The 23,534-nt window shown below is 30.4% G+C and overlaps 1 protein-coding gene across 2 annotated transcripts; it reads left to right on the top strand.

Moving 5' to 3' along the window:
- Nucleotides 1-1,020: 1,020 nt before the first annotated feature.
- Nucleotides 1,021-12,218, top strand: LOC106756408 (probable LRR receptor-like serine/threonine-protein kinase At1g53430). Of its 2 annotated transcripts, XM_014638826.2 has the most exons (25): nt 1,021-1,171; nt 1,351-1,499; nt 4,936-5,116; nt 5,322-5,393; nt 5,582-5,653; nt 5,869-5,940; nt 6,031-6,102; nt 6,234-6,305; nt 6,398-6,469; nt 6,844-6,915; nt 7,039-7,110; nt 7,198-7,269; nt 7,964-8,035; nt 8,157-8,222; nt 8,340-8,399; nt 8,479-8,523; nt 8,613-8,659; nt 9,082-9,452; nt 9,590-9,785; nt 9,901-10,038; nt 10,269-10,381; nt 10,502-10,712; nt 10,818-11,055; nt 11,320-11,470; nt 11,600-12,218. In XM_014638826.2, the coding sequence occupies exons 1-25, from the start codon at nt 1,116-1,118 to the stop codon at nt 11,993-11,995; spliced, it is 3,138 nt and encodes a 1,045-aa protein (XP_014494312.2). In that variant the 5' UTR covers nt 1,021-1,115; the 3' UTR covers nt 11,996-12,218. The 2 variants fall into 2 exon arrangements, with proteins under 2 accessions (XP_014494312.2, XP_022634521.1); XM_022778800.1 differs by lacking the exon at nt 7,198-7,269.
- Nucleotides 12,219-23,534: the final 11,316 nt, after the last annotated feature.

The raw sequence follows: 23,534 nt of genomic DNA, 5'->3' as shown, positions 1-23,534 counted from the left end.
AACGTCTAAGGGGTAACATTAAAAGCCAATTCTGCACTAGTGGGGGTCTCATCCTCTACCTTATTCATACTACCTAACCTCCTAACCATCAAAAGATCTAGGCATAGGTGTTTCTTCTACATCAACTTTCATCAAGGTTACCTCCATCTCTTAAACATACTCTTCAAAACTCTTTTTTCTTTGTATAAGTCTTTTCTAATTTGTTAAAGATCTCCTTTTTATAATACGGAAGCAAAAATATTTCCTTCATAGGTACCTTTAATTGTTCTCTTGTAAAGATTTACAACCTTCTCCTTCTAATTATCTCCATGGTGATTTGATTCTACAAATTCATAGCACAGCCTTCAAGAAATCTTGACTCAAGAGGTTACAAAAAATACAAAATTCTAGTAAAAACTTCCAGAAATTTTAAAAGACATAAAACAATATAATTTAAATACAAAAGGTAAATTGTTTCAATTTTTCATTTTTAAGAACTCAATTGAAAAAAAAAATAGAGCTTGAAAAAATCCAACAAGGACTAAGATTTTTTATAACATATATCATACAAAATTTTATATACGTTTTAAATTTAATCATTTTTTAAAACTAAAGTGACTTTTTATTATAATAAATTAATTAAAAAATAAATAAAAATTATTTACAATAAACATTGTTTATATTTATTTATATAATTATAATAATAGTAATTTTATTATTCTTTACTATCATAAAATAAAAAATACACATACGTATAATATATGTATTTTCTACCAATAATAAATAAATAATTGTAAATATACTAAATGTGTTTCTACCAATAATAAATAAATAAATAAATAAATAAATTTATCCTTTTCATTCTATTTTTTAATTTTCTTCGATCAGTTATCAATGTTCTAATTTAATTTAATTTTTTAATTTTTTAATTTTTTTTCACTCAATCAACCTATATTCTTCTTTACTTTTCTAATTTCTCTTTATTTCCTTTTTCCAAAGCAGAGCAGAAAAGCTTCATGAGAATTTCTAAGTACAGACAGTGTCGTGAAAAGTAAAAAGTTGGAAAATATTGGGTAGCCGCCTCCCTGCCCGACATGAAGGAACCGTCGTAGCATCAAAATTTATGTCTCAACCAAATGCCGTGTGTTGACTGTGGATTAAGTCATCTCACCCAAATTGAAAAACCAATAATGTTACTTACTTGTACCTTTTTACTTACTTTTATCTCCTTTTCTTCTTCAATTTAGCCAATGTTCTATATGCTGATATTGGTAAAAAATATATCTCAATTTTCAAGGCCTATTTTAAACAAACAGACACAAACAACCGCAGACATACAAATCCTACTAACAACTCCTGTTGTTTTCTCAGCGTGTGGACGGTTCTGTCTCAAACCCAACCAATTTCGAAGCTTTCAGACAGCAACATGCGGTTAATCCATGTTCTTCTGTTAGGGCTTTTGGCTTTGAATTGCGTTCAAGTTTTTGAATCCAATGCTCAACTCATACCACAAGATGAAGGTACGCTTCCACGCTTTTCTTCTGAACTTTGTAGTGCAGTTATATCAACAACAAAAAGAACTCTCCTCAAACTTTTCACGATTAGGTTGTGATTAACCACCCTTCTAACCGTTCTCACTTTTGCATTAGACAAAAATACAAAGAAATTATGAAAAACACTTTATTTTCCGGATGAAGAAGTTGAGGTTCTGATGAGAATTGATTGTTCTGCATCATTGTTCACTTTATACTTAGAATTGAACACCAGGTGCTTGTTCTGTTGTTTCTTTCAGTAACTTCCTTCTTTAGAGAACTTTTAAAACTCTGTTTTTCCTATCTGGGTACTTTTGATGATTGTCCATGGATTTTTCTAAGGTTTTATATCTTATATTATCAAATTCAATTCAACTTTTTTTTAAACTTCTGATGATAATCATTTCAATTTTTGTTTTCATGTTATCGTATCAAGTTTGGGTTTTTCTTGATCACTCAATCGTCCCTTAGGAATGTTTTGGTGCTCTGCTAGACGACACCCTTTGATTGACTCGACACATCCATGTGAGAGATGACAACGTTTTGAAAATGAAATGATAAGGGTGGAGGACCACTACTTGTCTTCACGACCATGATTTTTTTTTTTTAATGTTTTAGATAAGACCAATGCTTATGATTTAGTCAATAAATTCAAAATAAATTATGTTCAGAAGGTATTTTCTAATTATATATACACCCTTGAAAACAATGTTTTTAGACATTTTGGAAAAGCATCTTGCATTGACATGTGCTGATCATAAATTTTGAATTTAGAACCAAATTTTCATCTTAACTATAGTTATCACTATATTGATATGACACTTCTACTACAGAAAAGGTTAATGAGAATTTATTGAATATAACAACTATGAGTGAAGATAGTTCAACATCATTAATGGCAAAAAAGAGGAAAAATAATGGCTCTGCTTTCACATGCTACAGGTTGCAGCCCATACCTTCTTGTACCGATAATTTGTTGCTGCTGTTTTTCATCTTACACATCATAGGAAATTGGTTAAATAAAAAAATTGTTAATGTCTTAACACATTTTTCATTTTTATGAAAAATTAAAATACATATAACACATTTTTACCTTTAAGTAACACTAAACAGAAAAAGAAAAAATCTAAAACAGAGAAGTGTCTGTATATAGAATGGAATGTAGTTCATTTAAAAGAAATGAATTTTAGTTATTACAAAAGCTCATTTTAAAAAATCATAAACTTTAAGTCAATATATATATATATATATATATATATATATATATATATTTTATTTTTTTTTTCATCTAACATGATTACTCTTTTTTAAGTAATTATAAATAATGTTTTTCTGCATATATAATTTATATATTAAAGAGTTTAATAATTGTCTCCTGTTAGTGTCAACTTTTTATGTTAACAAATAATTAGAAATCATCATACTTGAAAGTTAATTATTGTATAAGTTAATAAACTCAATATGTGTAAGAATTTGAATAAGTGTATAAACTTATTTTCCTTGTTGTGCATAACTTATATTCTCTCTATATTAAGTTTGTTAGTATATAACTCATTAAAGGCCTTATTATAGAAGGTATTTCAAAAACTATGATGGAGATTACAAGTTAAAAATAAGCTTTCTTTAGAGTTGACATTTGTAAAGTCCAATACAGTATGTCTCTTTCCAATTTTTTCATATGTTTTCAGAAGCAATCATTTTAATTTTTATTATTTATACTTACTTTTATAAAACTTCATTGTCTAATTGATCAATATAAAAGTTCTAATATGAAACAAGTTTTGAAATAAACCGATAAGTGAAGTTAGAGTTTTAAAAAGCATATAATTTAATGTAATTTGTTATTTATACAAAATTTAAGTATAAATGTTTATGAAAAAAATATATAAGAAAAAACCAGAAATCTATATTCTTAAAAATTTAGGTAGAAGGTGATGTTAAATGGGGAATTTTTTCTTTAGAAAATTGTTGTGAATATAGAAAAAGTCAAAACTATATAAAATAATTTTTTATTTTAGAAATTTAGATTTTTGCATGGAGGCTTGTGTTATAGTATTTCTGAATTAAGATTGATTTGTTTGCATCACTACTATTGGATAATCTTAACTACTTTTTTGACTATGCTGTTTCTGAAAAACAATGGACATGGTAAGATTCGATGCTTTGTATGCAAAAATTGGCATACATTCAAGATAAAGAAAACCAAAACCATGCATATTTATGATTCTGATTTTGACATGAGAAAGAGCCATGCACATAGTCTTTGAATGAAAATTAAAATTTTCTTATATTCTATTCCCACCATATTTGACTTGACTTGAATCAAAATCTAAGAAATAAAAAAATGAAGTTTGTTAATATATAGCTGTATTTGGTGAAGTAATTTTTTTTTTTATTGAATTCTAGAATCTAAAGTGTTTCATTTAATGCCTGGATCCTTATAGCCCTTAATTTTTTGACCAAATTAATAGTTGAATCAGACATCTAACTAATTGTTAACACAGATGCAATTATTAATTATAAAATTATAAAAGCATTTTAAATTTTTGAGAAATTAAAAGTTTTTGACTTTAAGAGTTCAAGTTTTCCACGTCAGAGAGTTGAAATATGATTAGTCAGTATCTAGAATTTATCGAAAATGACTATATTCAAGCTAGTATTTAGGAATATGTTAAAGATTTCCTTAAAAACTATGTTCAGATTAACGTTCGATTTGAAATCAGTAAGATACTTCAAATTATTGTTCATAGTTGAATCAATTAGTAAACAATTTTCGTAGTTGACCATTGAGCTTTGAAAATGCCTCTGAAGTGATGGACCAACTAAAAGAAAATTGTACAAGTAAATTAAGTTAGAAAAAAAAAAATATAATCGAAACTAGATATCGATATTATACATATGTATCATACATAAATTTATTTACCTAAAATTAAAAATTAATTTTATTTTAAAAATATATATTGTTTTTAATTTTTTAAATTGTTTATTCTTTTATTGTTTAAAACACGTCAAAATGCGTATTGGTTTTGAAATGAGATTAAATCAAACCTAAAAAATTTCAGTCGGTTTAAAATACTAAACCCATTACATATTTATTAATTAATCCAAATGAGCTTTTTACTCTCTATACTTCCATGTATTGGGAAATATAAAAAATATCACTTTATGCAATTTCTTCATAAAAAAAGAGATTCGAAAAGTTTTTAAATTCGGTTTAAAGAGAGTAGATAAATAAATTACAAAATCTATAATCAACATGCGTGAGATCAAAATAAAACTACTGATTTCTAATTTATGCAATTTGTTGAGGAAAAAAATGGCTGTTTGTGTTTTTAAGCTTTTTACTAAGTCTTGGAATGTGTAAAAAACTCAATTGTTGGAAAAATGGTTACGGCTAATGCATTGCCTTGTGTTTGTGTTGCAGTGAAAGTACTGCAAACAATATCGGATAAACTAGAAAACTTGAACTGGACAGTTACAGAGCGTTCTTGCATAGAGAATGAAGGGTTTAATGGCAAGATGAATATAAACGGTGGTGACATTCAGAGGAATGTCACATGCGATTGCAACTTCCAAAATGGCACAGTTTGCCATGTTGATAACATGTACGTATTTTTATAGCTACTTTGCCAATAAAAAAAGTATAGTTAAGTTGTGCGTTTTAGTTTACAGTATAGCAGATTCTGGCTAAACTTTGCCTAATATGTACATTTTTTAATGTTTTATATAAATAAATTCATTGAATGTTATTTCTTTAATTAATTATGTGTTTCTTTATGGGATACTAATACCCTTGTTTGGCCATGCTAGCTTTCTCAAGGGTCAAAATATATCTGGAGTTTTTCCCAGTGAATTTGGAAATCTCACCCATCTGAAAGTGCTGTAAGTTTGTAAATATTATTTTGTTTGTTTCTTATGTATGGTCATGAATGTTGTCACTCTCTGACAATCTTGATTATATCCCGGTAGCACAACATGTTGATTAACATGAAAATGCATTTTAGATGAACTGTTGTATTTGTTTATGTGAATGCCAATAATTATTGTTAGAATTTCTATGCCTTGTGCAGTGATCTTTCCCGCAACTATCTCAACGGCTCGCTTCCAAAAAGTTTTCCTCCCAACTCTTCGCTGATCAATTTGTTAGTCTTCCACGCCCTTTATTTTGTGTTAATTGTTATTCATGACTCTCCCTTCTAAAAGCCTAAGCAGTCTAAAAATGGTTTTATATCTAATAATTTCTTAACTAAAACGTTTTTTTATGTCTAGGGTTCACTTAATTTTGCATATTTGGCTTTCATTATTTTCTATGTTTTCTTACTGCAATGACCAATGTGCAATTGTTACTGTGGCTCAGGTTCCTTCTGGGAAACCGACTAAGTGGTCAAATTCCCACAGAAATTGGTGATATTGCTGGTCTGCAGGAACTGTAAGTGCTGGAAAATTTGGATCTTTTACATTGAAAAGTGGTATTGGAAGTTGAATACTTGGATGATGATAATGGCATTCGTTTTTATAGGGTCTTGGAATGTAACCAACTTGAAGGACCACTTCCTCCTAATCTTGGGAATTTGAGCAATTTGAGGAGACTGTAAGACTCTTTCATTCGAGCCATTTTCGTTTTATGTATATAATCAATTTTCATCATTCACTTTTCTGTGACCAACTGTTTGTTTTTATTTTGCTCAAGCGTTTTTTAATTAGTTTATACAAATTTTGCAGGCTTCTTTCTGCAAATAATTTCACAGGGACCATACCAGAAACATTTGGCGAACTTCGAAATTTGACTGATTTGTGAGTGACAAACTGATACAGTTGTTCCTTTTTTCGTTTCTTACTTTCATATCTCCGTTAAATCTTAAAATTATTCTTTGCATTTTCTGCAGTAGGATAGATGGAAGCAGTTTATCCGGACCAATACCCAGTTTCATTGGGAACTGGACCCAACTTGACAGACTGTGAGTGTACATTTAGAACAATTCATTACTATTTTCTTGTTTGGTAGTAGGAAAACAAATTTAATATTCTATATCATGCTTAGTGTAAGATTTAAATGTTGCCCCATTAGTACAATTCAGTTATAGATGATGTTAGTTAATTGAATTAAAAGAAGGTAAATAGTCAAGATCCCATGATATTCTCATCAAACTTGATATAAAAGGTTATAAAGAACAAAACGTAAAATCTACTAAGAAATGGATGCATCATGAGATAGATACCCTTTGGTTCCTTGTTAGATTTCTTTCCAGCGTGTATTTAATCTCGGTTAAACTTTTGCAATCAGTAACTCTTTCAAAGAAAATTGTCTAATTAACCTTTATGTTTTTGTAAGGGATTTGCAGGGAACAAATATGGAAGGCCCAATTCCTTCCACTATATCTCAGTTGAAACTTTTGACTGAATTGTGAGTACTAGATTCTTTCTGGAATATTCCTGAATTGGGGCATTTTATCTCAGGAGATTATTGTGCAATGATTCTTGATCATAATAACATTTCCCTTTTCATTGATGAACATTTCTGTATCAGGAGAATAACTGATTTGAAAGGACCAACTATGGATTTTCCTGATCTGAAGGAGTTGAAAAACTTGAAACGACTGTGAGTTCAAACATTTTCAACTACTTATGTTAAGAACTTTAAGATTCATTTGGGCTTTCAACGAAGGTGTGCATTTCTGTGACTCAGGGCATTTAGAAATTGCTTAATCACGGGTCGTATTCCAGATTACTTCAGTGAAATGACAAGTTTAACTACTTTGTAAGTTCCATCAATGGTCAGCTCAAGTTTATTTCTGGCACCATCGTGAATAGTTAAAGCTTGTGTTTGGTATTATATTATTTTAAAAAATAACAATACTCATAAATTTCTAAATTTCAGTGTCTTCTAAAATTGTCTATTCAAACCATATCTTTTGTGCATTTTAAATTGCCTTCTAAAAGTTCTCCATCCAAACACAATATTATTATTTTCTACTCGTTTCATTTCCACAACAAACATTTGAAGAGACAAGAGCGTTTTGTGCTGTTAAACTCTTTTTTATTTCTGGTGCCAATTTGTTTCAAAGGGTTACTTTCATTAGAAATTGTTCATGTATTACTTACATACAAAGGTTGTTAAATGATTTCCCATTATTTTTTGTGAAATAATTCTGTCGGCTGTCTTTGTCACTAATTTTATATCCTGTTTTCGGGTGGTTGTGGTAATGCTTTTCAAGTTTGTTTTTAACACTATTGAACTAATTCGTCACTTTGAGGGAAAATAGGTGATCTATCCTAAGAACATTTTTTTTTGCATAACCATGGTGTGATAGGTACTAATCATTTTGGTAGGAGTAATTTCTGGAACATAAAATCCATAATATTGTTATCCTGTGTGTATGTGTTTTCACATGAGACAGAAATTTTGTTCTTTGAATTTCATATCAGCTGTAACTATCTTATTTGTCTTGTAGGGACCTAAGCTTCAACATGTTAACTGGTCCAGTCCCAGAATCAATACAAAATATGGAAAGTCTAGATTTCTTGTAAGTGAAGATTCGATTTCCTTACCAGAAGATTAGACAAAAAAGTGTCATATATCTTATAATCAGCTAGTACTTTAATACCTGACAAATTGGTTGCTTTTTATTTATTGATTTAATGCAGGTTTCTGACAAATAATTCTCTGAGTGGAGAAATTCAGGACTGGATACTGAGCTTCAAAGAAAACATGTTAGCATATTTCTTTATCTTGGTTTCTCGAATTACATAATTTAAAAGCTTTACTGAATTACACCCTATACTATCAGTGATACAATGATACAAAAATTACCATATGTCCACTTTCAGAGATTTATCTTACAACAATTTTACCAAGTCTTCTGCATCTAGCTGTCAGCTCGCGGATGTGTAAGGTTCTCTCTGTTTAGCAATATATAAGTATTTCTTTCAGCTATATCAATGCTAACCTTTTACTATTACTGAACAGGAACTTGGCTTCAAGCCATTCTTCTTCAGCGGTAACTACAGCTTCGTAAGTTTTTTTGTTTTTCTTTTTGCATTTCTACTTGATTTATCACCATTCTATAATACCTGTTAAAATTAACTGTATTCATTTTGTAGAACTTTTTGTTTGAAGAGGAATCTTCCTTGTGCAGGAGAACCCCAGTGTGAGTGTTGCTGAGACGTAAAACAAAAATGTTTGGCTTAGTACTGTTATTTTTCGAATTTGGTCCCATTTTTGTTTTGTTTTGTTTTTTTTTTTTTTTTGTGAATTCCAATATTACTTCATCTTTTAACTTATTATCCAATATTTAATAGAAATATAACTTGGCAGTACACTAGACTGCAGCATTAATATTTTTGTTAATATTCAATGTCAAAATGTTGGATGAGCCAAAATTACACAATTAAAATAATGTAAGATCAAATTGAATTGGCCAAAATAATGGGGACCAAATTCAAGAAATGACGATAATAAGGGAGCTAAAATTAAGCTAAAATGTTTCCATACACCACCATAATTCTGTGAAAAAAGCTTTTTGATGCTTCTGTTTGGAGTAACTTATGAGATTTCCCTACGTCTTTGCAGATAGGTCATTGTTCATAAACTGTGGAGGAGCTGAGGGGGAGTTTGAAGGCAATAACTATGTAGGTGACCTCAGCCGAACTGGCATTTCAAACTTTGATCTTAGAAATGAAGGACAATGGGCCTATAGCAGCACAGGAGTATTTATGGGAAACAATGATGCAGATTTTGTAGCCGAAAATACATTTTCTTTGAATATTAGTGGTCCAGGATATTACCAAAGCGCTCGCCTTTCTCCTATGTCGCTTAACTACTATGGCTTTTGTTTGCCAAACGGACAATATAAAGTGAAGCTCCATTTTGCTGAGATAATGTATACTGATGATCAAACTTTTAGAAGTTTAGGAAGGCGCATATTTGATGTTTCAGTTCAAGTGAGTGTTGAAGCAAAATATTTAGTTGCTTTGTTTTGGTCGTTTCTTACATCTTTTGTCATCTATCCCATCTGGCATATTAATAAAATAGAAGTGCTGAACTAAAGGTAGACAATTTCGATGATGCATCTTCACAGGGTGTTAGATATTTGAAAGACTTTAACATTGCAGAAGAAGCTGGTGGAGTTGGAAAGGGCATCACTATGGAGTATGATGTTGATGTTGATGATGGTACCTTGGAAATCCACTTATACTGGGCAGGGAAAGGAACTACTTCCATTCCTGAGAGAGGTGTATATGGACCTCTGATATCTGCTATTGAGATGATACCAAGTAAGCGTTTTTTTTTTTTTTTTTTTTTATTATTATTATTATTATTACTATTATTAGTTATTCTTTCAAGTATCATGCCATGTTCGGTCCTGTAAGCATTTGTACTTTGTTGTAGACTTTGAGAATCCTTCAAAAGGGCTGTCTGCTGGAGTCATTGTTGGAATTGTTGCTGCATCATGTGGGCTTGTCATATTGATACTGGTTGTCCTTTGGAAGATGGGTCTTCTTTGTAGGAAAGATACAACGGATAAAGGTAAGACTCGAAGCCAAAATATAAATACCTCTTGTAAGTTGCCTTTTGTTAATAAAAGAATATTTACAGGACATAATATATCCATATATTTTAATTTAATACATTAAATTTACATTAAAGATCCTCAAAAGTGGGAAATTTTAAAGAAAATGTAGATTTAGGTTCATTATTGTTGCAGTCGCGTTTCTCTTTCTGTGCTTCTCTTTTCATTTATCAATTCCTTGTTGCAGAACTTCTAGATATGAAAACGGGCTACTACAGCTTAAGACAAATTAAAGCAGCTACTAATAATTTTGACCCTGCAAATAAGATAGGTGAAGGAGGATTTGGGCCTGTATACAAGGTAACTAACATAATCATCTGATATAATCAGTATAGGATTTCAAAACATTTGGGGTATGGCACTTATCCCACAACACTATTGTACATGGAACATGATACTGATGGAATGGTTGAATCACAGGGTGTGCTGCCAGACGGTGATGTGATTGCTGTTAAGCAGCTCTCCTCCAAATCAAAGCAGGGGAACCGAGAATTTGTCAATGAAATTGGAATGATATCTGCTTTGCAACATCCTAATCTGGTGAAGCTATATGGCTGTTGCATTGAAGGAAACCAGTTGCTACTGATATACGAATACATGGAGAACAACAGTCTTGCTCGTGCACTTTTTGGTAAATTTCTTACACGTATACTGTGAGTTTGTGTATGTGTTTCTACTTCAAAATTAATATATTAATGAACAAAATCTTCTTTCCTTACCCCCAAATTTCCTGTAGGTGGAGAAGAAGTGAAGCTAAACTTAGACTGGCCTACAAGAATGAAGATCTGTGTGGGGATAGCAAGGGGATTAGCTTATCTTCACGAAGAATCAAGGTTGAAAATAGTACACAGGGACATTAAGGCAACCAATGTCTTACTTGACAGGGAACTGAATGCCAAGATCTCTGACTTTGGTTTAGCTAAGCTTGATGAAGAAGAAAATACTCATATCAGTACACGCATAGCTGGAACAATGTTAGTAGTATTGCACCACATCCATTAGCTTGAATTCATGATTAAGATCATACATAATGAGTATTTTTATTAGTAGCATAATCAATCAAGAGTCCAAGACTTGGTTCATAATGAGTTCATATTTGATTATTAATTTTATTAACATAAACAACTGGCTTGCACTTCTGTCCACAAGTTTTTTCTCCTGCATGTCAAGTTAGTATCAAACTTATATTTCATCGTTTTGTGAAGTTACTGACTATTGGTTACTACTTGTCTTGGCAGTGGTTACATGGCTCCAGAATATGCTATGAGGGGCTACTTGACGGATAAAGCAGATGTATATAGCTTTGGAGTTGTAGCTTTAGAGATTGTCAGTGGAAAAAGCAACACAAAATACAGACCAAAGGAAGAGTTTGTATACCTTCTAGATTGGGTAAGTTGAAAAACCAGAAGCAATCTAAGACCATTTGGATTGAATATTATTTGTTAAATTGAAGGATAAATTACTCTTTGATCTTTTCTTTTTTCCTTTACGATTAATCTTATGTTATTTGCTACATAGGCTTATGTTCTCCAAGAGCAGGGAAACCTTCTGGAATTGGTGGATCCAAGTCTTGGTTCAAATTACTCTCAAGAGGAAGCCATGAGAATGCTGAGCTTGGCACTCTTGTGCACCAATCCTTCTCCCACTCTTAGACCAACAATGTCTTCTGTTGTGAGAATGCTTGAAGGAAAAATTCCAATCCAAGCACCTATAATCAAGCGCAGTGAGAACAACCAAGATTTAAGATTTAAAGCTTTTGAGTTGCTATCACAGGACAGCCAAACTCATGTTTCATCTGCGTACTCTCAAGAAAGTATGAAGCAAGAAAACAAATCAGAAGATGGGCCATGGCTTGACTCCTCCCTATATCTTCAAAGTGGAGATGGTCATTCTTCAAGCAGTAAACTAATCTAAGAGCACACCATGCGAAAATTTGTTAAAAGCTTATAGAGGACTACTCGAATGAAGTTCTAGATCATTTTTGAAGTATATAAACTGAAGGTACAGAGTGATATATATAGCATGTACAATCTACATTTATAACAATATTATATAATGGTTCCTCTACCATTAATTTTTTTTCCTATAACTATTTTTTGTAAGTATAAGACATATAAAGTGCTAACTTTCTTACAATAGTTCCATTCAACTTTTGTTTTTATAATTTTTAATTTTTTAAACTGTTTCAGTAAACTTTTATTTATTAATAATTCAATATAAATAGTGAAGACCAATTAAAATATATTTTTTTTCTATTTTTATAATTTTTTAATTGTAACATCTGATAAAAACTTTTAAACTGTTTCTATTTTTATATTTTTTAATTAAAATATAAACTGTTGTATTGAACCAATTATTTACCCAAAAATATTTACATTAAACACAGACAATGTTTCTTGTTATATTAATAATTTCTTAAACAATAGAAAAAAAATAATTTATAAATTAAGTATTTTTTTTTTCCAAAATGAAGGATATGATTTCATCAATTTCTCATGTTATTCCCACGAATAATAATTTTATTGAAAAATATCATATTAATTATCTTCTAAAAATTGTCAAATTATAATTCATTTTATTACTCCCTAGATAATAATAATAATCCATAATTAAGGGTTGTAATAAAATGAGCTAACTCTACCGTTTTGGGCTGTGTTTAAAAGGGTGAGATATGTGTTTAATGTACAGGACTCCAAGATAACAGGTTTTCAAAACAATATTTTATTATACAAGGGAAATCTTAAAATTGGTACAAAATATTTTTTTCCTATAACTATCCTTGTAATGTTGATGAGTAGATATCACTTGGTAATATTAGTGTTGTTTTCATATACTCTTTCATTCTTTACACATGTGAATGGTACGATCATAGCAGAAAGACACTAGTACAAAAATGTTGTTTAACGTCGGTTATTTTGGGCTTTTAACGTCTAATCTTAAATCGACGTCTAAACCCGTGACGTCAATGAGACGTCCAACATCCTAACCACAGACGTCTATAATGACGTCAGTTAGTGCCCACAAATGACGTCAATAAACGTTGACACTGGTTTGAATGAACGTCTAAAGGCACTAATTAGACGTCGGATAACGCATTAACCGACGTCGAAGAGCATATATAGACGTCGAACATGATAAAGACCCACGTCTAAAGTCACTATAGACGTCGGTTTTTGCATTAACCGACGTCTAATACAGTGGTTGTGTTTTAGTGCAGTTTTGTTCCCATCTTTGGATAGCCTAGTAGCACAATCTCCTTTTGTTAATTTCCCCAAAAAAAAAAGCTTGCGTCTTTTGAATTTCTTATGGCCCCTTCAACCCAAAACCGAACCTGGGTGGTTGCTTAGTTCCATTTTTCATCCGCAAGAGGAAAAAATCACGGTGAAACGAAAACTAGACAACGACCTAGGGTCGTTTTTGGGTTGAAACAATCAAAAGAAATTCAAAAGACGCCGCTATTTCCAGGAGACAGGTAGCAAAGGGAGAATGTGTTACTACGTTATCCCAAGAAAGGAACAAAACTGCACTAAAACACAACACAAAGAAAGCAAATTTTAATCAGTTGAACTAGAAGATAATTGACGAAAGACTAAACAAACGGTAAGCATAAAAAAAAAACCACGCACCTGGGATGCAATGTCGCAAGAGAGAAAAAGAGAGGAGGAAGACGATAAAGATATCAGAAACAACAATAGAATGCAACAACAAAAAGAAGACGTGTCGAAAGGGAGAAAAAGAAGAGTGTCGCGAGAGAAAAAGGAGATGAGGAAGAGGAAGTTATCAAAAACTGAATGCCGCGAAGAGTTTGCGTTCTATTTAAAATGAAACTGGGCGTCGGTTTCTCCAGATAGCCAACGTCTATATGACTACAGACGTCAGCTCTGTTACTAACTTGACGTCCAAGTTAACTTTTCAACTGTCCCACTAAACATCGATCACAATGAAAACCGACGTCTAGGAAGCTGAAACGATTGACATTTGATTTCCTGTCAGGGATATTGACGACAGTTTTGACGGGGCGCTGACGTCTATAATGATGCACATCATTACTTACAGGCACATAGACGTCGGTGCCCCTTCTAGCCAATGTCTACGACCCTCAAATTTGGTGAATCTAATTAATTACAGGCACGTAGACGTCGCGTGCACAAATCCCCGACGCCTAAATTGAAGATTTTTTATCTTCTCGCCTTCCATATTCAGGCCGTAGACGTCGCCTGTTGACTAAGCGACGTCTAAGCGCCTGGGAATTAGGTGAAAGCATTAATTGCAGCCTTATAGATGTAGGCCCCCCGTGAACACCGACATCACGGGACTGACTGTCTTCTGACATACCTCAGGCCATTAGACGTCTGTTTGCAGCAGTTGGGACGTCTACAATATCATAGACATCGCGTTGTCTGGAAACCGACGTCTACGTTACCAAGCTATTTACGATAATGTCACCGTCCACTCATATACGTCGGGTTATCAACAAACCAACGTCTATTGGGTGACGTTAAACAACGTTTTTGCACTAGTAAAATCACAAAACCATAACAAACATAAAAAAAAAAAATTGTTATTAAATTTATATTAATAATAAAGGATTACACATATTATTGTATTCACACATCAATTCATAATACAAAGTCAAATTTTTTAGGCTTAATACCGCTTTTGGTCCCTAGTTTGGGAGGGTTTGTTCAATTTGGTCCTACCTTTTTTTTTTTCATAACAATTGATCTCACCTTTTGAAAAAACTGTTCAATTGAGTCCTTTTTGTTCATAGTGGTCCCATATTCAAGTTTAAATTGTTTATTATAGTCCTTATTGTATACGATGATTACATGATTTTTAACATAACATTATGTCAGGACTGTTAAAATAACATTTGGATAGGTGAATGCATGAAAGAACTTATTGACGTCATAACCAGCACCATTAGAAAATTGACGTCGTAACAAAAAAAGAGTCAATTGAATAGTTTTTTCAAAAAGTGGGATCAATTGTTATTAAAAAATAAAGGTAGGACCATATTGAACAAAACCTCCCAAACTAGGGACCAAAAACAGTATTAAGCCAATTTTTTATAATAATAAAGAGTATCATGACACTTTTACATTTTCTCATACTCATCATATATTAGACACGACTATAACTTGACCCATAATTTATGAGTTAATCCTATTCCATTTTAGAAAAAGTTCCAGTTTTAAGAAGTTGTTCCCTTTTAGGAAGCCCCTTCAAGTGGGGTCAAAAAGAAATTTTCACTCTCAAAATTTTCTCTCAAATGGATTGTGATTAAGGTTAAGATGAGTTTGAACTTTATTATAAAACTTTAATTAATTCTTACAAACAATATCATTTATTAATACATATAAAATAATATGTTTTATTAAATAGTTTAATATATTATAATTTTAAATATTTTTATATCATAAAATATATAATATATTTGACTATAATATATTTATTAATTTACAATGACGTAATTTGTGTTATAAAACTATATACATATATATAAATCAGAATAATTTTTGTGAAGATAAATTTCAAAACTTATTAAATACTTAAATTTGTTTTACTCTACAATTTTTAAAGAGAAACATCTTAAAAGGAAAAACAAATAAGATAACGAAATTTGATATTATTATAAAAAGGTGAAACGAAAAAAGAAACAAACTAATATTATCTTTTAGTTGAATATATGCTTTTATTAATATGTGAGTTAAAAATAGTTGTCTTATTTTAATAAATGTTGTTATAAAATATAATTATTTTTATCTTATATTGCAACCACATTTATTTGATGAATAATTAATTATAAAATAAACATTTTGTATATTATTTTTATGTGACAAAGATGTCAGTTTTTATTTATGAGATTTGTAATTTAGTCTTAATATTTCTAAATTCACAATACTATATTCTTTACGAGATTTTTTTTGTCGTATTCAATTGTTAATTAATAATTAAAGATATCTTTTTACATTATTTTTTATGACATATTTTTATTTTCTTATTTATTATGATGTGGTAAGTTTCTTTTGAGAAAATTAGCGTTCATCATCATGCTAATATATAATATCACATAACATAAATATTTTAAATAATATTTTAGATATCAATATATAATATGTTTAAATTTTTAGCAAATCTAAGAGAAAAAGTAATTTTTAAGAATTTGATTCACTACTAAAATAATTATTAGAAGAAGAAATTATTTACAAAATCTATATTAGTATGATTAAAATGTTTGTATATAATTCTTTTAACAAACTAAAAGTATTTAGATTTTCCATAAATTAGGATTTAATTGTATTTTTTTTTATATTCAAAATGAATATTTTCTTTTACAAAAAGATTCATGGGTTGACCTTAATCCACAAGACTTTTATGAATAATTTTTCCTTGTGGATTTTTTTAATGAGAGGCTTTTTGATCCTGTGAATTTTTCTGGTCCCAACCCATGTGAGGTCAAACTATATGATACAACCAAATTGACAAGTCTAGATATTAGAATGTGAGTTTAGGCCTAACTCAACCCCACAAAACCAGCTTGTAAGGCGAGGTTTGCACCTCACTTATATATTATTAATTGGCTTTATCTCTAGTCGATGTGGGACTTCCAACACACCCCTTTCACGCCGAGGTATAGACATCTCGTGCGTGATAGTAGAAATTGGGTGGTCCAATAGCGGCCCGACAACGGGTGGAATAGAAAGAGAAATGCCCACTTAGAACTTGCTAGGATAGGCTTTTAACCATGGCTCTGATACCATATTAGAATGTGAGTTTAGGCCTAACTCAACCCCACAAAACCGGCTTGTAAGGCGAGGTTTGCACCTCACTTATATATTATCAATTGGCCTTATCTCTAGTCGATGTGGGACTTCTAATACTAGACATGACCTCTAAAGGACTTAGTATATTGATTAAAACCTAAGACCCTACATTGAGTATACTCACCCTTCCCCTTCAAAGGTCCTCACCATCCCATGGCCACATCTCATACCAAAAGTATATCAAGGTAAAGCACCCATTTGTAGATTTAACCCTTAATAGAGTCAAGATAGTCTTACTACGAAACTCTAGCATCAATACACTCCACACATCAATCAAACATAGTAGTATTTCCCTTTGGAAATTACTACCTTCTTTTTCCACCATATGTAAACATATCAAATCACAACAATTTCATCATCATAAAAGCATGTTTACATTCTTTTAACACCCTTATCACTCCAAATTGCATAATAATTTCTCAAAGATCATTCCATTCATATTCATCTCAATTCAAAGTAACCATTACAAAATTGGTAAGCACAATTACAATAAAAATAGCCAAAGAATAACATATCACATAATTCATTTGTCACATTCTCATATAATATCAAATTAGCACACCATGTCATACATATGTGTTTTACCTAAATCCACACTCATCTCATGACATAAATTACCTATTATTTATTTCAAATTATATGTTAATAATTAATCATTTATTTTCTATTGCATTAGCATAACACTCAATTATAATATTGCCATTAATTATATCAAGATGGAAATATTTTTTGTGTGAGAGCCAGATAACTTTTGCTTGAGGGCAAGCAAGGTTCTAAGTTTGCGGTAGTTGATAAGGACATATTTTACCATGATTTCAGTAATGCATTAAGAGAAAATGTCAACTCTTCCTTAACCTTTTGCCTTGTAAATCCTAGTTTTCTCTTAGTTTGTTAAGTGGTTGCACTTTAAGCTTTAATGAAATATTTTGATCACTAATTCCTACTTTTATGTACTTAAAGTAGTTGGAAGAAATCTATACATCAAATGAAGGCATTGGAACCCAAAGAAAGCAAGAAAAACAACAAAAACGGTGAATTCTGGAATGCTGCCGCTGGGGTGCAGCTGAGTGCCCTGCTCTCTAGAAGGCTGCCGTTAGGGTGCAGCTGAGCGCCTAGCTCTCTGGAAGTTTGCCGCTGAGGTGTAGCTAAGCAGTGGCAATGCTGATGTGGCAAAAATAGGTCTTTTTAGGCCTAAAACGCGAGGAGCTTATCTTTTGCTACCCAAACACGATTCCTCTCATTTGGAGCTCTTGGAGGCGAGCTAGGAGCTGTGAGAACAGTCCTTCTTCATCCTTGGGTTTTCTTCCTTCTTCCATTTCCACCATTGTTGTAAGCTTGAGCTCTCCATTCATGGAGAGCTAGTTTCATTGTTGTTGGGAAATTGATGTAGTCACTGAACTCTTATGCAAATCACTTTGTTTTCAATGAATACATGCCTCTTTCATTGATTGTTAGTGTTTAATTCCTTCTCTTAATGCTTGTTGTGAATTTGTTACCCATGACATGATTCTAGGATTTACTTAATATTGGGAAATGTTGGGTAAATTTGGACTTCGATTAAACACCTAAAGGAAATAGTATCTAGAGATAGAACTAGGACCTTTGGTTGTCTTAAATCTCAATTCTTAATGCGGAAATAATTGTTAGGTTTTCCAAGGGATTGGAACCTAATGAGGAAGTCTAGGCTCTCTCTACCAAGGGATTGGGGCTTGAGTAAATTAATAGGTTGACATTGACATATCAATGAAGAGGAAGTGATTTTCTATACATAAGAGTGAAGTAAGTGAAATCATATTTCCAACAATACCATTCCATATTATTTCTAATCTTACCATTTCCAAGTGTTTGAGTACCAAAGATAACTTTTACTATTTATGTTTCATGTTTACTTTTATTGCACAAAAACCCAAATTATGGAAGCATTCTTTAGTCTAAGTTAGTTGGAAATTATACTATTGTCTAGTGAAACGAGTCTATTGGGAAACGATATTCGGTCTTACTGGTTTTATTACTTGAACGATTTGGTACACTTGCCAAAGTCTCAACAACCACCTGTGAAGGGCTCAACAAGAGTTGAAAAACGTTCCTCACCTATTGAAGGTTAGTCAGGAGTTGAAAAACGTTCACTGACCACTTGTGAAGGGCTCGACAAGAGTTGAAAAAGTTCCTTTTCGACTGGTTGCTAAAAATTGGCCAAGTGGTTTGTTTGTAGGGTCTTGTCATCCCCACTAAAGAAAAATAACAATTCGAATTTGAACAATAAGAAAAAGTGTAGCCAATCAACAATTTAGACAATTAATATCAAGCTAGCTTAAGTTATAAGGTGGAAGGGCCAAAAAAAGCGAGACCGCCTGGTCCTTGGTTGAACGTTTGAAGACCAAAACTGAGGAATCCATATTAGGACAACCACAATCGAGATGTTAATGCTTAATGTTCTCCAACCTACACAAAAGAATAACAGAGTCATGACCGTATGGACAAACACCACTCGGGTCAACATTCTCAAAACCCCAGTAGAGGATTTCAAGATATTCCATTGCTCTCAACCCAACCGATAAGCCTTCCAATAAAGGGAATGAAGCTCATGGAGTACTAGTGACCTTGCGCAGATTGTCAACAATAGCCAACATATATGATGTACACCTAAATAGGGCCAAAGACACTAGGCCAAATAAAATACCCAGCAATAGATACAACGGGAGCTCAAAATTAAGTTCACTACTCTCACTTTAAATCTTACCCATCAGATTGAGAATAGCGAAATTGTCACAGAGAATTTAGCTTTTGCTTTCTTGAGTTTCAAAATAAATAGTTCTATAGAATGTATTACTCAATTTCGTTTTTAAAGACCGCTGTATCTATTTCTGGGTATTTTATTTGGCCTAGTGTCTTTGGCCCTATCTAGGTGTACGTCATATATGCTGGCTATTGTTGACAATGTATGCAAGACCACTAGTATTCCATGAGCTTCATTCCCTGTATTGGGAGGCTTATTGGTTGGGTTGAGAGCAATGGTATATCTTGAAATCTTCTACTGGGGTTTTGATACAAGCAGTAATTTACAAATGAAATCATATTGAACTACACGTTTTCATTTTGAACATTAAAATATTGCAAAAGTAGGAAGGACAAAGGTAATTCCATTAGTATATCAATATGCTTCCAAGAACTAGGAAATTCAGGACGATGTGACTATGCACCTCAGTTGTGACTCTTTTAGATTTAGAAGCAATCATAGATTTTTATTTCCAATAGTACAAACACTTCTTGAATGAATTAGAATAGCAACAATGTTGCTAATAAATGAAATTTTTTAGCATTCAAAATGGAGGAATTGTAAGAAGCATTGGTATTGGCTTACTTGGCAGAAGAATTGTTAACAACAATGACCATAGTGACAAGATGAGCATAGTCAAAGACCATTAATTGATGACGAGCATGGTCATTTTAAGGAATTTATGCCCGAAAGATGTTCAATAATCCAATATGACACCCTAAAAGGATAATTTTATTTTTTTTGTATTTGGTTGCATAAATTATTAGTATTACACTTAATTGGATATAACCAAGTTTTTGTATGGAAACACTCAGGTATCGCAATCCTTATATGTATGCTTGTAAGATAGACTTAGTCAGTTAATTCAAAAGTGCTTCCACAAATGAATTCAGTAAACATATTACACAATAATGCCTTGTTTGGTTGCAAAGATGGAAGATAATGGATAAAGATGGAAATAAAATAGAAGTGTTGATAGGGGGAGCTATATCTAGCAAAACCCATCTCACATATGTGTTTTTGATGATAAACAAAAGAAATGTTTTATGATTTCTTGCACAACAAATGACATAAGAATTGGTAGATCATAAATTTACCAATTCTCTCAACTCAACAAGTCCTAAATAACCATACAACAGAACCTAAATTACCATATCTCTATTTAGATCTTTATTTCTCAAACTCACCTATTAAAGCCCCCCCATTTTAGACCAAAATAACATAGAACTCAAGCTAACTTTTCCTTCCCAATAATTCCAATTCAATTAACATCACTAACTTCACAAACACAAAATTTCACCGTCAAGAACACATCCAAACAGATCCATAACATTCTATAACATCCATCACAACACTAATTATTTTTAAGTATTCAAATCACAATTCATACAAAGACAAATAAACTTCTAGTTTTAACCAAATTTAACATGACCTAACTAAAATCATCAATTAAAGTAACATCAAGAAAAGGTCATTGGCTTCCCTTACCTTAAGGAGAACTATCACAGTTCTAAGAACGCACCATAGTTGTTTTAAACGCAGGGAACTCTAGGAACACCTGCAAATTATCGAAGAGTGATCAAGGAGAGTTGTTAGAACCTCTGATCAACAAGGAACTAGAAAAATGAGATAGATTTCACATGCGATCAAAGATTCCTAGACATGATCTCAAACTAAGAGCAAAAGAAAAAAGGAGTCGTAATTTACTTGCTCTATACCAAAAGTTGATCAGATAGGAATGAATATTACTCTATTATGATCTTCCAGACACTTCTTGCTTGTGAAACAGATAATCGATGAGTTAGAATTTATGAAAAGAAGAGAAAAAGAATTTGAAAAAAAAAGGTTTAGAAAGATGATGAATATTTTAGATAATAAAATAAGAATACAAAATCCTATTTATATTATTGAATTATTTTAAATTAAAATAGTCTATCTTATTATATTTATTTAAATATGTTACTACTTCAATGATTAACTTTTATTTCCCATATTATATATCGCACATTTTTTTATATCTATTTTCTTTTAAATAGGCTTAAATTCACATGTTTAATAAATCTATTACAAACATGACTAATAACATATAATATATGGAAGGAATGAAAATATTCAACTAGATTAACGTACATACTCTTATAGTATTATTTGTAACAGTTTACTATTATTTTAAGTAACAATTAAATATATGAGATAAATCATGTATGTTTGTAAACATAAATGAATTACAATGTGTCCAAATTTATTATTTAAAGGGATGCTTAAGAACTATTTTTTTTTCTAATAATTCATTAGTTAATTATTTATTTATATAATAGCAAAAAAAAAATTCCATTGCATTCGCTTTTTCAATTTTTTTTTAGTTTTATTATTTATTTCATAAGTAATTAAATAAAAAAATACAAAGATAATAGAATTTCAAAAAAATATAATTGCGTAAAAATAGTATTAAAGAAGTTAAGTGACAATTAATTTTAAACAAATTTTATTTATATATTTTGAAATAAAAAAATTATTCAATTAGTTATTTCGTTAAATGAAAAAAATAATTTTTTATTTATTAAAATTTTAAATTATTAAGTTAAAAATATGACACCAAAATAAATTATCAAACTATGTATATATATATATATATAATTTGAAGTCAAATTTTTATTTCAATTTTTTTTTTTATTTTGATGATTGTGAAAGTTAAATACATTATATGTATTAAATATAATATAGTTAGTAAAATTTTCAATAGAGTTATATTATTTAATAAATTTATTTAATGTTAACAAAAGATCAGTTATATTTATTACTTAATTATGTAGTATTTAATCAATATTTCAGTTAGTACTGTATAAATAATTATGTTATTTTTAAAAAAAATAATGTGCATCAAATACTTTATTCATGATTTTTTTTAACCTGCTAGAATTATTTATTACACATTAAACTAATTAACACCGACCAACATAATATATTCCATATTCAAAATGTTGTCATCAGATTATTTAATTAAGAGACAAGTCCGGTATTACTTATGCCAACTAATCTTGATATTTCTATTCATTTTTTCTGTAGTTAATTGATCATAAAGTATTTAACTAATATATATATCGTACTTATTATATTTTCTAAATAATATTTAAAAATCTACTTATTGGAATTAAATGATTATATTTATTAGATAAATTACTTTATTATTCTATTTAGTGTTTATAGTAATGTTAAAAAATATAATTTATTAAATATTTTTTAATTATTAAATGAAATATTTAATAGAAACATTTTAGATTATAATATATATATATATATATATATATATATATATATATATATATATATATATATGTGTGTGTGTGTGTGTGTGTGTGATATCATTTAGTTTGAATACATAGGCAGTTCTATAAACATGTTGATGTTATATAATTTTAATTAAATTTGAGAAAATATTTTTGATAAACATATCTATATTCATTTTGACACATTATTTTTCACTTTCTTATTATAAAAATTATATTAAATGAGTGTAAGTATGTAAACCTATCATTATTCTTTAAATTTTTAAACAAATTATTCTCTTTGTCTCTATAAAAGTAATTAGAATGGTCATTCTTGAATAATTTAGTTAGCTAATTAATTTTATTTTATTTTCAATTTCTGTATATATAACTTATCATTTTTCGTAAATAAAATATAGTTAATAAAATAAGTAGCTAAATAAACTTGAAAATACTAAAGAAAAAAAAAACTTGTCAATTTTAACTTTATTCTAGTTTTACAATTTTTATAAACTTTCTTATAATATGGAACAAGTAAGATATCAAAGTTAAAACTATTTTACTAGTAGTTGAAAGTGAAATTA

Source organism: Vigna radiata, chromosome 2 (genome assembly GCF_000741045.1).
Source record: "Vigna radiata var. radiata cultivar VC1973A chromosome 2, Vradiata_ver6, whole genome shotgun sequence".
Classification (NCBI taxonomy): domain Eukaryota; kingdom Viridiplantae; phylum Streptophyta; class Magnoliopsida; order Fabales; family Fabaceae; genus Vigna; species Vigna radiata.
This window is presented reverse-complemented; position numbering and strand designations above follow the sequence as displayed.

What these genes read in the sequence shown, in the direction of transcription:
- LOC106756408 (XM_014638826.2), top strand. Translation starts at nt 1,116, where the DNA reads ATGCCGTGTGTTGACTGTGGATTAAGTCATCTCACCCAAATTGAAAAA. An exon ending in GTTTGCCATGTTGATAACAT is followed by an intron (nt 5,117 to 5,321) that starts GTACGTATTTTT and finishes TGGCCATGCTAG; the next exon opens with CTTTCTCAAGGGTCAAAATA. An exon ending in CTCACCCATCTGAAAGTGCT is followed by an intron (nt 5,394 to 5,581) that starts GTAAGTTTGTAA and finishes TGCCTTGTGCAG; the next exon opens with TGATCTTTCCCGCAACTATC.